Here is a 13,121-nt window from a genome sequence, read left to right as displayed (position 1 = left end):
GCTGTCTGAGAGGAGCCCGTGATCCGGAAAGCCTTCCTGATCCCATCTGCTCACATCCTGTGTGTGTGTGTGTGTGTGTGTGTGTGTGTGTGTGTGTGTGTGTGTGTGTGTGTGTGTGTGTGTGTGTGTGTGTGTGTCTGTCTGAAATATAGTCCATCAGCATGCGTGCTGTTTTGCCCTCAGGGCCACTTGACCAGAAATATTTAGCCATGACCGCACAACTGGATCAATGTCATCCTGTCTGAGTGAACACCTTCTATCACCTTGGTTTTAGCTCTGCGAAAAGTATTTTTTATTCATTATTTTGCCCTGTGATGGGTTAAAGATGTTTTTTTTTTACCAACCACAATATTGAGAAGATGTTCATTAAATGACACTTTTTAGTTTTCACACAGCTATAGATGAGAACATTTTGCTGTCTTCTTGCAAGCCTGTTTCTTTTGTGCACGTGAATGAATGGAGCCCAGGCGCCAGTGTGCACCTGAGCGCTAATCCTTACATTTAGGAGGCAAGCTTTGACCAGCAGCGAGATGCGAGTATGTCTTTAGCAGCACAATTACAGGGCAGATTAAAATGCTTTGCGCTTCCGTTTTGCAGCGATGAATAGAAGAGCAGCATCAGCTCACGCTCCCAACAAAACTAAGCAGCTGTTACTCTCCAAACTTACAGGGATTACAATTTCTTTATGTAAGAGGATATGAAAGCAGCATCATTTCTGCACTGAGCAGCCTCAGAGAACCAGCACTTCATTCCACAGCAGCCATAATGACAACATTATGAAACTCGTCGGCGTGTGTCTCCCCAGCCAGATTTTCATCTGCTTTTAATTTATTACAATAAGTTCAAGTCAGTGCTGCTATTGCAGAAATAAATAAGGCCTTTGTCCTGCTGTGTGTCAGCTGTGTTCATCACAGCACCAGGAGCATTCACAGCTGTGACAGAGCTGAGAGGAGTGGAAAGACAACAGGGCTTTGTGTGCATGAGAGAGGAGCTGGCAGTGCTGGGAGAGTTTTGTCTGTTCGTCAGGGTTTACACAGCATCCAAGCTGCAGAAAAAAGCTCCGCCATCAGCACTGAGACGAGCTGGCTCTCGGACTGCCAGCCAGACAGCCCCGACAGCTCCATTTAATCCAACAAATAACAGCCTGCTTACCGGGGACTTTTATTTTTTAAACGTGGTTGTGCATCTCTGAACACATTCTGACACGGCGTGGACAAGGTTTATATGAGATTAAACCGTTTTTTGCACAGCAAACGTTCTTAAATTTGTTTAGGCCAAGATAACTAACGTGATCAGAAGAATAAATAATCTCCAAACATCATGACTCATTTAAACATTTTTTATTTTTTATTTTTTGCACAATTGCAGAGGGAAGTAAGCAAAGAAGAAGCTCATAAATGGTGACTCATAATTTGACCTTATGATGCCAGCACTGACATAAGGAGTATTTACTGCAACAGATGGCGGGAGGAAAGGATTAAATGAAGTACCAGCAGAACACGTCACCATAAAGCTGATGACAAAAAGAGAATGACTTCTAATTATCCTAAACCCTATTAAAAGAAGCAAATTGAGAGGATTAATGCAAAAAGTTGAATCATTGCTCTCACTCCCCCTGACCTAAATATCTACAATATGCCGAAGATTATGTCTTTTTTTCTTTTTGATAAAAAAACTGGTGGTAATTCCCCAAACATGAACGTGATCCTTGACTTTTCCTTAGTCCCTTTTTCTTTATTCACCTTTTTGTAAAAGTCAAGAGATAAAAAGGAAAATATTAGATAGGCCGGCGAGAACAGGGCCTGGAGGTGTTTCCGCTGTTCCTTTTAGGAAAAGTATCTTTAGTCGATCTATATTTTCCTTTTTAACATCTCAAATGTGATCATTAATACCAAGTGAGAGCTGAACACTCAGCTGAGATATCAGCTCTCACTTCATTTAAGTGATAAAAACACCTGCTAAATGTGATGTCTTGTAATTTGATAAACACCTTAAAACATTGAAGTAGCTCGCACTAGCACTGTGATCACAGCCTTGCTTGAAGTTATCTTTGTCTGGCTTGACTGTTGGAGAACAACTTAGCAAAATAAAACTGGTGTTAATTCCCCGCCCTACAAAAGTTCCCCAAGCGAGGCGTGATAGAGGCGTTAATCGAAATAAACTTGAAGAAATAAAAACCAATGTGCATTTAGTACCAGTTAAAGACCAAAAAAATTAGATGCAGACTATTACATTTATGATCATTATGTTCCAAGTCTCTATTAATAAACGATCTAATTAAAGAAACCAGGAGGGATATTTTCTGTTTAACAGAAAACGTGAACAGGATGAAGAGTATGTTAGTTTAAATGAATCGACTTTAAATAAATCAAGTTACTTTAATTATCATAATCCCCAAAGCACAGGTTGAGGTGGAGGAGTATCGCTGATCTATAACTCCAATTTTCAAATAAAATCTAAACCTTAATGCAATTATAATACGTTTCGAAATCCTCACGCTTAGTCTAAAACTCCCGAGCTGGAAATCAGAGAAGCCAGTCTTGTTCCTGGTAGTGTACCGGCTCCCTGCTGGTGCTTATCTGAGTGTTCACATTTCTTATCTGGTTTATTGATCAGTACAGATAAAGTCATCATAGTGGGTGACTTTAACATTCATATGGATTCCTACGGTATAGAACCCGATAACCTGTTAGTTTCGACTGTAAAGTCCCTCCTATCCTACCACTATTTGATAATGTTTGAATTTTAAATTTTCGACGTTAAAGTGCAAAATAGGAGGTATTATTTTAGCAGATGTTTGTCTGATGAAGCTATTGCTAAATTTAGGGAGGTCATTGCTCATCTTACGACAGTGGAAAATAGTGAAGTAGTCGAGGCCAGTGACCTCAGTTCTACCTCTGCAGATGTTGATTTCCTTGCTAGTAACACTGCAGATTTGCTGCATTCATCTTAAGATGCAGTTGTTCCTTTGAGAAGGTGAGTTTCCAACCATATAGGAGCTTAACTCCGTGGTATAATTCAGATATCTGCATGCTGAAACAAAAAGTGGAAAGGAAGTGGTATTCTTGTAAGTCTGTAGACTCCTATCATGAATGGAAAGATAGTTTTCTGTTCAGCACTGTAGCCAGGCTGATAAAGAGTCACAACTCTGTTGAGCCGTGGATTCCTGCGGCTCTCAGTTGTGAAGATTTTATGAGCTTCTTTAATAGTCAAATCATCAAAAAAATAGATAAGAAATCAACCTGGCCCACCCGGTAGCAGCTGTGGGCTTTTCTTCAGCTTTAGCGACTTTTTTATGTTCTGACTTGACTCTAGATTGTTTTGATCCTATAGACTTCCCTGAGCTGACCTCAGTCGTCAATAGAGCTAAATCATCCACGTGTCTGTTAGACCCCACCCGACCTGCAGGGGGACACCAACATGACCCACTGAGCGGTTATTAATTAGAAGTATCTCACAACCATAATTGTTCTCCGTTGTTTTCCATTGTTCTTTTAGTTTGTTGTGCTGGTCTGTACTTCCCTCTTTTTCCCCCTTCTGTACATGTTCGCAGGCCAGAGCCTCAGGAGCTGCATGACCTGCAGTCCCACTCTCTGATTATCCCATTGTTTATCTCCATCTGTCTGTAAGGATATTTGTTGGATATCTACTGACATCCTGACCTGCCCTGACCTGCAATTTTCATTAATGTATGGTTTTCTATTTTTAAAATAATTCATTCAAAATATATAATCTTTCACTTCAAAAGCATGGTAAGTCCATCCATCCATCCATTATCTATACCCGCTTTATCCTTTGCAGGGTCACAGGGGTCTGCTGGAGCCTATCCCAGCTATTTTCAGGCGAAAGCATGGTAAGTTTTATATAAAACACAAAGCGCAAGCTCTTCCTTCCCTATCCATCCAGTGCTCCCTGAGAAAATACTCTCCCAGCTTAAAGCAGCACAATGTAACTTTCAGCTTTTGTTGAGTTTGGCGGTTCCTTTGGACAAAAGCGGTAGTGCTTTACCAGTAGTGTGGCAGGGTTCCTCATAGACATATATACATATGTATATATGTCTATGGGGTTCCTACCATGCTCCTCAAAGTTACATAGTGCCAGTGAAGGTGATACAGACCCCTCAGACCATGACAGAGGTTCATTAAACCTGTTGTAAGTTGATGTACCATCACAATGACGCTGGAAATATTATGTTAAGGTGGAAAAGTTACATAGTGCTGCTTTAAAGGTTTGTGTGAAATTTAGATATGGACGAGACGGAGAGATTTTATCTATGGAAGAACATTACCATCTATATTACCATCAACATCATTATTAATAAAGCTGCTATAGCAGGGTATAAATATACGTTTTTTCCTTTGTCATAATTTGGCAGTTGCCAAAATGAATTTGATGGCCATAAAAGTCATTTTTAACAGCAAAATGCAGTCTGAGTAAATGATGAAAGACGTAATTGATTCACTGACTGAACTCTATATGTTCTTTGCAGACTGCTTTTTCTTGCTAAAAAATGAAAGAGAAAAAGAAAATCTGTGGCCACGGGCCAGCAGCATCCCCGCTGCCTTCCTGGCTGCATCCCCTCGGATGGTCCATTGTAGGCTGTGTTCCTGTTCCGAGCTCCGCCGCAGATTTCCTGCTGTGTCTGGCGATGATGAGGTCATGCCTGTGGGGGCAGTCTGTAGCATATGTTACATCAAAACTGTGTGAAAGTCCTAATCCCTCTAGGCATTATGCAATGTCTTTGCCAAAGGGACACCTGTCTGACTATATTGGAAGTAAAGTAACCGGTGGACCCAGTAAAGACCAAATCAAAGCTCTAGCTGGCTTCAGATTGTTTCAAGCATCTTGTCTCATACACATTTAGCTAGTGCGTTCTTGTACGTACCTGGACACGGTACGTTCTTTACTACAACAGGTTCTGAATGATGATGAATTATGATGCATTTATGTTTAGTTTCACTTTTCAAGAGAGAGAGACAATAAGGTGGTCTAGTGAGTCCAGCAACAAGAAACCATCAGTACATACTGTACTGTACAACATGAACATAAACCATAATCACAACATAAAAGGCTAAAACCTTATCTATTTATTTAGGAGGGTTATAGCAGTAGGTATAAAACTATGTTTATAACATTTGGTTTTGCATTGTGGTACTCTATATCTGCATCCTGACTGAAGTAGCTGGAAGTGGTTGTGTAGTGGATGAGAAGTGTCTTTTAAAATAGATCCAGACAGCCTTTGTATATCTGCAAAACAGCATGTCTGGATTCATCTGCTGCTGTCTCGTTATTTTATTAGACCAATTCACTATCTAGTACAGACTATTCTTATTTTTAAGAGAAAGATTTCCAAACAAAGAAACCATACAAAAGGATAAAAGCGATTCAATAAAAGCTCGATAGAAAAATGGTCAACAGTGTTTTGTCAATATGAAAAGAAAACAGGCAAAAAAGATGTTGATAACCATATTTTTGGCTCGACCATAGTTTGCCTGTGGGATTTCTGATCCGAAGCTAGAGATTAAAATTTCAGTGCCATGATCTTTGAAGCATTTTGTCATTGCTTTTACAGCATGACATGGTATTCTATCCCGCTGCAAAATGCAAAGTTCATCACCAAATTGTGCAATAAAGGGACTAATGATAGCCAGAGCTTCCCCATCTCTTTTGGGGGACAGGCATTTTTCCATATTTCTTGAAAAGCTCAAAGGGGACTTTATCAGATAAATAAATTTGCAATTTTGTACCAAAAGTGGACAGCACAGGTGTAAATGTCCTTCTGAGAAGGAAGCTCAAGAGGCTTGTCAACATGTCCGTCAGTGGTTCAGTTCCAGGCCTCACAGTCCACATATCAAAGTGTCCCTGGCAAGACACTAAACCCCGCATAGCCTGTGGTTTTTGTGTGTATTATTGAAAACACATTCCATACATTCCTACATTAAACAGTGCTTTTTAAATGGGTGAATTGGGCTGATAGGGTTTAACCACCTTAAGTGACCAACAAAACGAGAAAAATGCTATATAATTATATTCCATTCACCATTTAAAGCAAATTCTTAAATAGATCAGCTGAAATAAAAAAATAGACCTGCAGTGAATCTGGGATTCATTCTGTTGAGTTTTAAACTATAAAGATGAAATCAGTACTCGAGGTGTAAAAAAAAAATCAGGGGGGATGGTGGATTTTATCATATGGGACAGATAATTTGTGCTGATTACAAATAATATAATATATTACAAAACACCTGCAGAAATACTGCAGGAATGACATAGCAGCAGTTAAATGCAGCCTTCTGTAAGCTTTAAATATCCACTGGGCTTACATCAAATACATCAAAACACAACAATAAAAAACAGTTTCTGAACTTATCAATATCCCTCTGTGATTCACAGGATAAGTAAAATGGATCACTGCAAACAAGACTCATCACTGGAAAAAACAACAATTTTCACCTGTTTCAAGTAGATTTTCCCTTGAAATTAGTAGAAAAATCTGCCAGTGGAACAAGATTTTTTTGCTTGTAATAAGAAGGTAAATCTTGTCCCACTGGCAGATTTTCCTACTTATTTCAAGTGAAAATGTACTTGAAACAGGTGAAAATTGTCAAATAAGTTATTTTTCTGGTGTTATTTTTCTGGTGATGACTCTAAATGTTGAAATAGCAGTAAAACCACATCCATTGATGAAATGACATAAGGGATGGAAAGGGGGGATGGAAGTTTTACAGATGGGATGATTTGGACTGTTTTTATTTCAGGGGGGGATGCCATCCCCCCTCACCCCCCCTCAACTCCAGTACTGGATGAAATGTATAAAATGAGCTTTGTCTGTCATAATGATCCAACAGTCATATCCAGCTGTACTGGGTTGTATATGAATTGTCCTAATGATAGCCTGCTTTGTGCTCCAGACAGTGGACCAATCAGCTTCCTCGCGTGGCTGTAGTGTGGGGCTTGTGTCGCTGTCCGTGGTGCTGAACCTGGCTCAGGCGAACCTCTTTGGTAAAAAACCTGGTCGCCTTTGTTTGTGCCATAAATATTCCCAGGCTATGAAAGCAGAGCCGCAAAAAATGACACTCGCCTAAAGCCTGAATTATGGTTCCGCGTTAAACCGACGCAGACCCTACGCCGTAGCCTCTGCGTTAGTGTAACGCAGACCATTAAGTTTGCCTTACGGCGTAGGGTACACCGCGACGCGCATAGGCTCTGCGTCGGTGTAACGCAGAACCATAAATCAGCCTTACGGCCTTGCTGGAGCGTAGCTGGGTTGGGTCATTTCTGGTGGAGGAGGTCGGACGTCCCCCCCATTCATTCACTCGCGTGGGAGGAGGGGCGAGACCAGGGAATCCCAGGAAGGGGCTGGTAGTATCGCGTTGCTGCTGCAGCCTCGTCCGCTCTCCGGGAAGTTGAGGTGGAGCCTGAACGCACCGCTGAATGAAGCGGAGGGTAGTTTGAACTCAGGTCGTAGCTGGAGTTACGGGTGATGTTGAGGGGAGAAGAGGACCAGCCCGTCCCCGGGGATCGGCCCATCAGGGTGTCAGCCCCAGCCCGGCCGAGCAGCAGCTGACGGGAGAAGCCGCTCCGCATCACTAACGCCCCGGAGCTCGGGACACGCTGTCCTTTGTGGTCGGACGAGGACAGAATCTGGCATTGCTCCTGTTCTTATGCAGAAGCGAGGGGACTTGTTTCTGTGTTGCATTGTGTTTGCGGCCCTTTTGACGCTCAGGTGCACGGCATTGGCATCGACGCGCACGGAGCCCTGGCAGCGCGTCAAGGATGCTCCGGGGCGGATCACCGCGGCGCGCACAGACGGCGACAGGACACCAGTCACAAGTGGAGCTCTCTTCTTAAAGACATTATCACTGAGATAGAGGGGATGGGATCGCTTGATGCGTGTGCTGGTTGAATTGCTTTGACGTGACAGGACCGGATCCGTGCGTGCTCGCCCCGTCGCTCCGCTGCGCGCCGGGACGCCGCTGCGCCGCCGCCGCGGCTCTCCTGCAGTCCGGGGGGAACGGGAGCCGGAGCTTCCCTGTGTGGAAACGCGTGTTTTCCTGAGGGGCCAAGGGACTGCTTCAGCCAGGGAAACCCCCCAACCCCCTATAGGAGCCCGGCAGCTCTGCATTCAGCTTCACCATGGATGATTCAGGAATAATAAGGCGCAGGAGGCTTCAGGTGAGCCAACTACCATTTATCATTTCAGGGCGGCACTAACATTTATTTAATATTTACAATCATTTAATAAGCTGAATTTTTAATTTACTGCTTATTTTAACAATTTAAGGCTTATGATCACAAAATGAACACTTCCTCTGGACCATGAAGTCTCACCTCCCTCTTTGATGACTGTGGGGTCTAACAGTGTCTCATCTGTTGAGCCTGTTGCAACAAAGTGACCTGCACTGCACTCAAACAGACCTATTATCTGCATTCATTCATTTCAGCATCATGTGTAGTTAATATTTTTTACATTGTCATTAAGGAAATTCTCCTAATGAATGGCCACTCATGCTGTTGATGTGATGTGTTTAAATGACTGTGCTCATCCATAATGAAGCATCCTGCTCAACCATCATTGTGAAACTCACTCAAGTGAAGCGAGCAGACTTGAGCAGCCCGCAGGCCAGGGGTGAGAGAGAGAGAGAGACCTCCCCTGGGCTCGCACTCATGCAAGGGTGTATATGTCTCATTCATTCAGTTTCTACCGCAGAAATTTCATTTACCAGAAAATAAGGGTGGTGAGCGAGTGCTCTGAATTGCAACTCTGGGAAGGGTGAAAGGAAAAGTGACCCCTGTCAGAGTGGAAATAGGAAGATGCCGGGGGATATGAAGGAGTGAAGGGAGGCTCACAGGGAGGTGTGCTGATGTGACATCATCCTGACAGCTCAGCTCACTGCACCGCTGCTGTGACGTCATGCACTATAGCTGCAAGGAAATTAATCATCAGAGTCAGACTCACAAAGTGTATGGCATTATATAGAAGCAGGCAGTAATTTAATGTCTGTATGTGCATTTCTTAGACAGAGAAGGTTATAGTCCAAGGGATGTGTGTATTTAACTTATCTGCAGAAGTCGTATTCCTATATATCATCTTTATGGCTTTGTGTGTCTATAAGAGCGAGCGTTGACAAGTGATTGGCTTTACATCTTCTGTTCGGCAGCTCCGCTCAATCCCCAGGGTCCCATCATCCCAGCCGTCACTCGCTCTCTTTTAAACACACACACACACACAAAATACACACAGTTGTTCTCTCAGCACCATATGGTGACACACCCCTCTCCACTGCTGGGGAGGTCGGGGGTCACACCCATGATGCACTGCTCCAACATGACTTACATGAAAGGAACACGATCTTTGAGCTTCTTCTTTGCCTGCTCCACTCTTAGGGACATAGCGCCTTCCACACAGTTTACTGGCAGCCCTGTGCAGCCCTGCTAGGCTATTCATGCATAGAAATGAGGCGGCTTTCTAAGATATGACTGATGGAGCTGTGCAGCATTGTCAATTTCATTTATTTATGCTATCAAAATATGTATAAGGGTACAAATGTGTGATTTGGAACATAGCCAGCATCCAATCATCATTTTTTTTGACAAGTTCCTAATAGGCACGTTGAGACCAGAGAGTTTTAGAGGGTTGTGGAGCCCAGGGAGCTCATAGAGGGGAACCATACCTTCTCCATTTTTTATTTGTACTGCAGATACAAAAGCTTTTGGGTGGTTTGTAGTTAAATCCCACTGTAATTAACTCAATGTGTAGTTGACAGCAGCTCAATAAATCCTGAGCCTCATGCTTGCAATTCTCCTGTGTTTTCTTTTTTTTAAGCCTACAGTAAGAACTGTCGTTTACGTGGTTACTTTTTTTTATCAGCGTTTATAATCTGTTTTAATGTCTGCTATGAGTCTAATGCTCATCTGTTAGACCAGTTTATGTAGCGATGCATGTATAGCGAGTTTAAAGGATCCCATTAAAGTAGTTATATAAACACGAATCAGTCTTTGTTCCCTCTGAGGGATTTCCTCTAGTGTTTAAAAGAGATATGAAGTCATATGATCTTAAAACATCTGTTATGTGGTATGGACAGAGATGATATGGTTGGATGGCGGCGGATGATTCTCTGTGCTGACGCCTGAAGGCAGCAGTTGAAAGGAGAAGTAGAAGACCCTAATCATCTTTTTTGACATCTACTAAAGCCTCACGGTGTCCAACATGTTTGATGTTATTCCCATCTCACATTAAACTGTAGAACAAGTCTAGTTAGTTTTTCTCCACTTTGATAAAACATACAGCAACAGTTTTGGCTGTAGTTTGCCTGAATGTACACAGATTGTTTGAATCAAATATTAACTGGAAATAAAATGTGGATCCCACAGAACTAACAACACTCTTGAGAAAGTTCCTGAACTGGTTAGTCAGCCGGTTATAGCATCCACTCTTGACACTTTAATGCTGCTTGATTGATCCTCGCTGTTGGTGTCCTGGCTCGCTCACCCACCCTTTCACTTCGCACAACATCTACAAAAAGGATTGACTTGCCAGTGTATACACAGCAATGCCCTTTATATTCTTGCAGCTCTAGTAATGCAGTTTCATTGTGAAAGAGACTTTTTTTTTAATGCAGCCAGAATGTCCTGGAGGACAGCAAAAAAGCTTTTATGGGTATTACTTATAGCCACACTGAGAGACTTCTAAGCTTTTAAGTTTCTCTTGGTTGCCTCTCTGCATCACAATGCACGTCCCTGTGTGACTCTTCCATACTGAAGGAGGTTCATACTAGATAGTTATAATAATAGATGAAGCTTCAAGACACCCCTCATCCCTGCAGATTATCACTTGCCAAATCAACAAATAATGCATCAAGTATGACAATAGCTTAAAGAATGATGCAGCTGGAGAAACAGAACCCTGTTCTTAGACGTACATTATTTTAATGAGTGATGGACAAAAAGCATAAAAAGGTTATTGCTTCTCAAAGCAAACTGAGTGAGATCATAAAAAGTGCAGCATTAATCTGCATTTGTGGTTTGTACACCACAATATATAACAAGGCAGCGGTGCAATCATCCTCCTTTGAGAGCTTTTACTGCCTCTCTGCTTTTACAAAAACAGTTGATATCATTTAAGAAGAAGACATCAGGCTATCACGTATGAGCTCGAACCTCTGCTTCCCTAACCCCCACCCCCCCCAAGAATGCACCGAAATTGGATAAAAAGCGGAACCGCTCAAGCAGGAAACAGAAAACCAATATGGTGTGGTATTGTGTGGGTTGGTAATGCATTTCCAAGCATTATACCAGGACAGGTGGGTCTCCCGCGAATGTGAAAGAGGCTCCCATCTGTTGTCTGTTACCCTTCATCACCGTCTGACTTCATTAGCGGGACTGAGAGCGCGTTATCCAGAACCCCGAAAACAGTCATGTGGAAAATGCAGCTATGCATCAGCAATATGCACGACGTCCTGACAAGCTAATTAAACCACAGGAGGATTACCGAGACCCACAGCCTCCCGAATATGTCATACATCCCATTTGTGGGAAAAGGGCTGCGTTTCCTTGATGGCATAATGTCTGCCTTTTCTCCCTTTGTGACAGCGAGGGGACTGAGCATCAGACCGTGAGCTGCAGAAGAGTCCGCGTGTGGTGATTGCTTGACTTTCAGGCCTTGACAGGGATAATCTATGATGAAGTCAAGACTGGAAAAGAAAAGACTTTTCCTTTTGAGCTTTATACATATTCAAGTGGAACTGAGGACCGTGAGAGAATCTCAAGTTGATATTACATTGAAGTTACTATAAAGAAACATAATATTAAAGCTGACGTCACAGTTGACAGCTTTAATAGTAATATAGAAAGCCCATCTCATTTGAGGATTTAATATCTGCTTCCATATCGCAAGTATATGAGCTCCAGCCTTTTGCTTTTATTGCCATGTTTTGACTCACAGTCCTAACTGTTCATTGTGTTTGGACTCAAAAGAGAAAAATACATTATATAAAGAGCGAAAGACGGATGTATTATTGGTGCACTTTGTTTAATGTACCATCTGGGCTTTTTATTGCCTGGTTATGCTGGAATAAAAGTTTCAGTCAGCTCTACGTGTTTCATAGGTTTAATGCATTTAGATTTTATTTGTTTCTTTTTATGATCCCTGAAGCAGCCCAGGACCTACTGAGAGCCTACATGCAAGCTTTAATGACATTTCGCTTTTTATGTGTGTTGCAGAGTCCGAGCCAGTGCTGGGCAAACTGAGGCCAGGCCTTGTATAAACTACGCTCTAGTTTATCATTTAATTGAAATATTAGTCAGGCAATACGCTGGAGGCAGTTAATCTCATTTGAGGACTTGCTGTTTATCTCATGGAAGATGCTGGTCTGACCATCAGGGATAACGTGGAGGTTCATTGTTTTGCCTGAGGACCTAAACCATTACGACCTGTTGCAACAAAGGTCACAAGTCACACATTAAGGTTTACAAAACAAACAAACAGTTATTTAAAAAAAAAGAAAGAATAGCCACTTGCTCCCATGTGTGGACAACATTGTCACAGATGTTAAAAACTGCAGAAGTTACCAGCAAAAAATCCTCTAAGCAGCCGTATGCAAACCAGTGTGAAAGAAAAGAAAAGTGTTTTAACAGAAACAAATGTCTATAGAAAATCTTGAGATGCTGCAATGAAAAGTGCAAAACAACTATTTATACTGCAACACACTGTGCAGCATCATTCTAGGATATGTAATATTTGTAGTTTCTTCTGTCCTCAGTAGCCGTAGTGGCCTAGTTATGGCACCGGAAAATATTACATGGGCCAGATTTGGCTTAAATTCATGACCTTTACTTGGTAAGGGAAGTTAAGGGTTTTTGTTTGTCATTGAGCCCGAAACGTCCCGAATCAACGACATACGAGTCCAGTACAGCCCATCCAAAGAGAACAAGGGAAAAAAAAAACTTGAGTTGTGTCTTTTTATTTATGGAGCACATTTAGCCTGTGTTTTACATGGCTTACAGCAGTTTTGGGAAGGTCACATGTAGTTAAAAAACAGAAGTTCAGGCAGCCACGCCCACCCTGCATCAGTGCCATCGATCAAATGTGGAAAACTGGAGGTGTTACTATGTGTAAGGCA

At 42.2% G+C, this 13,121-nt stretch overlaps 1 protein-coding gene across 2 annotated transcripts in view; it reads left to right on the top strand.

The window, feature by feature from the left end:
* The first annotated feature begins 7,337 nt into the window (after positions 1-7,337).
* Positions 7,338-13,121, top strand: part of LOC133422403 (microtubule-associated serine/threonine-protein kinase 1-like) — a 61,175-nt gene continuing 55,391 nt past the window's right edge. For both annotated transcript variants that reach the window (XM_061712378.1, XM_061712377.1), the window contains exon 1: positions 7,338-8,175. In XM_061712378.1, the coding sequence (XP_061568362.1) occupies positions 8,137-8,175 (39 nt within the window). In that variant the 5' untranslated portion in view covers positions 7,338-8,136. The remainder of the gene's footprint in view (positions 8,176-13,121) is intronic.

This window comes from Cololabis saira, chromosome 21, assembly GCF_033807715.1.
Source record: "Cololabis saira isolate AMF1-May2022 chromosome 21, fColSai1.1, whole genome shotgun sequence".
Classification (NCBI taxonomy): Eukaryota; Metazoa; Chordata; class Actinopteri; order Beloniformes; family Belonidae; genus Cololabis; species Cololabis saira.
Note: the sequence above shows the minus strand (reverse complement) of the source record. Positions and strands in the feature narration are given on the sequence as shown.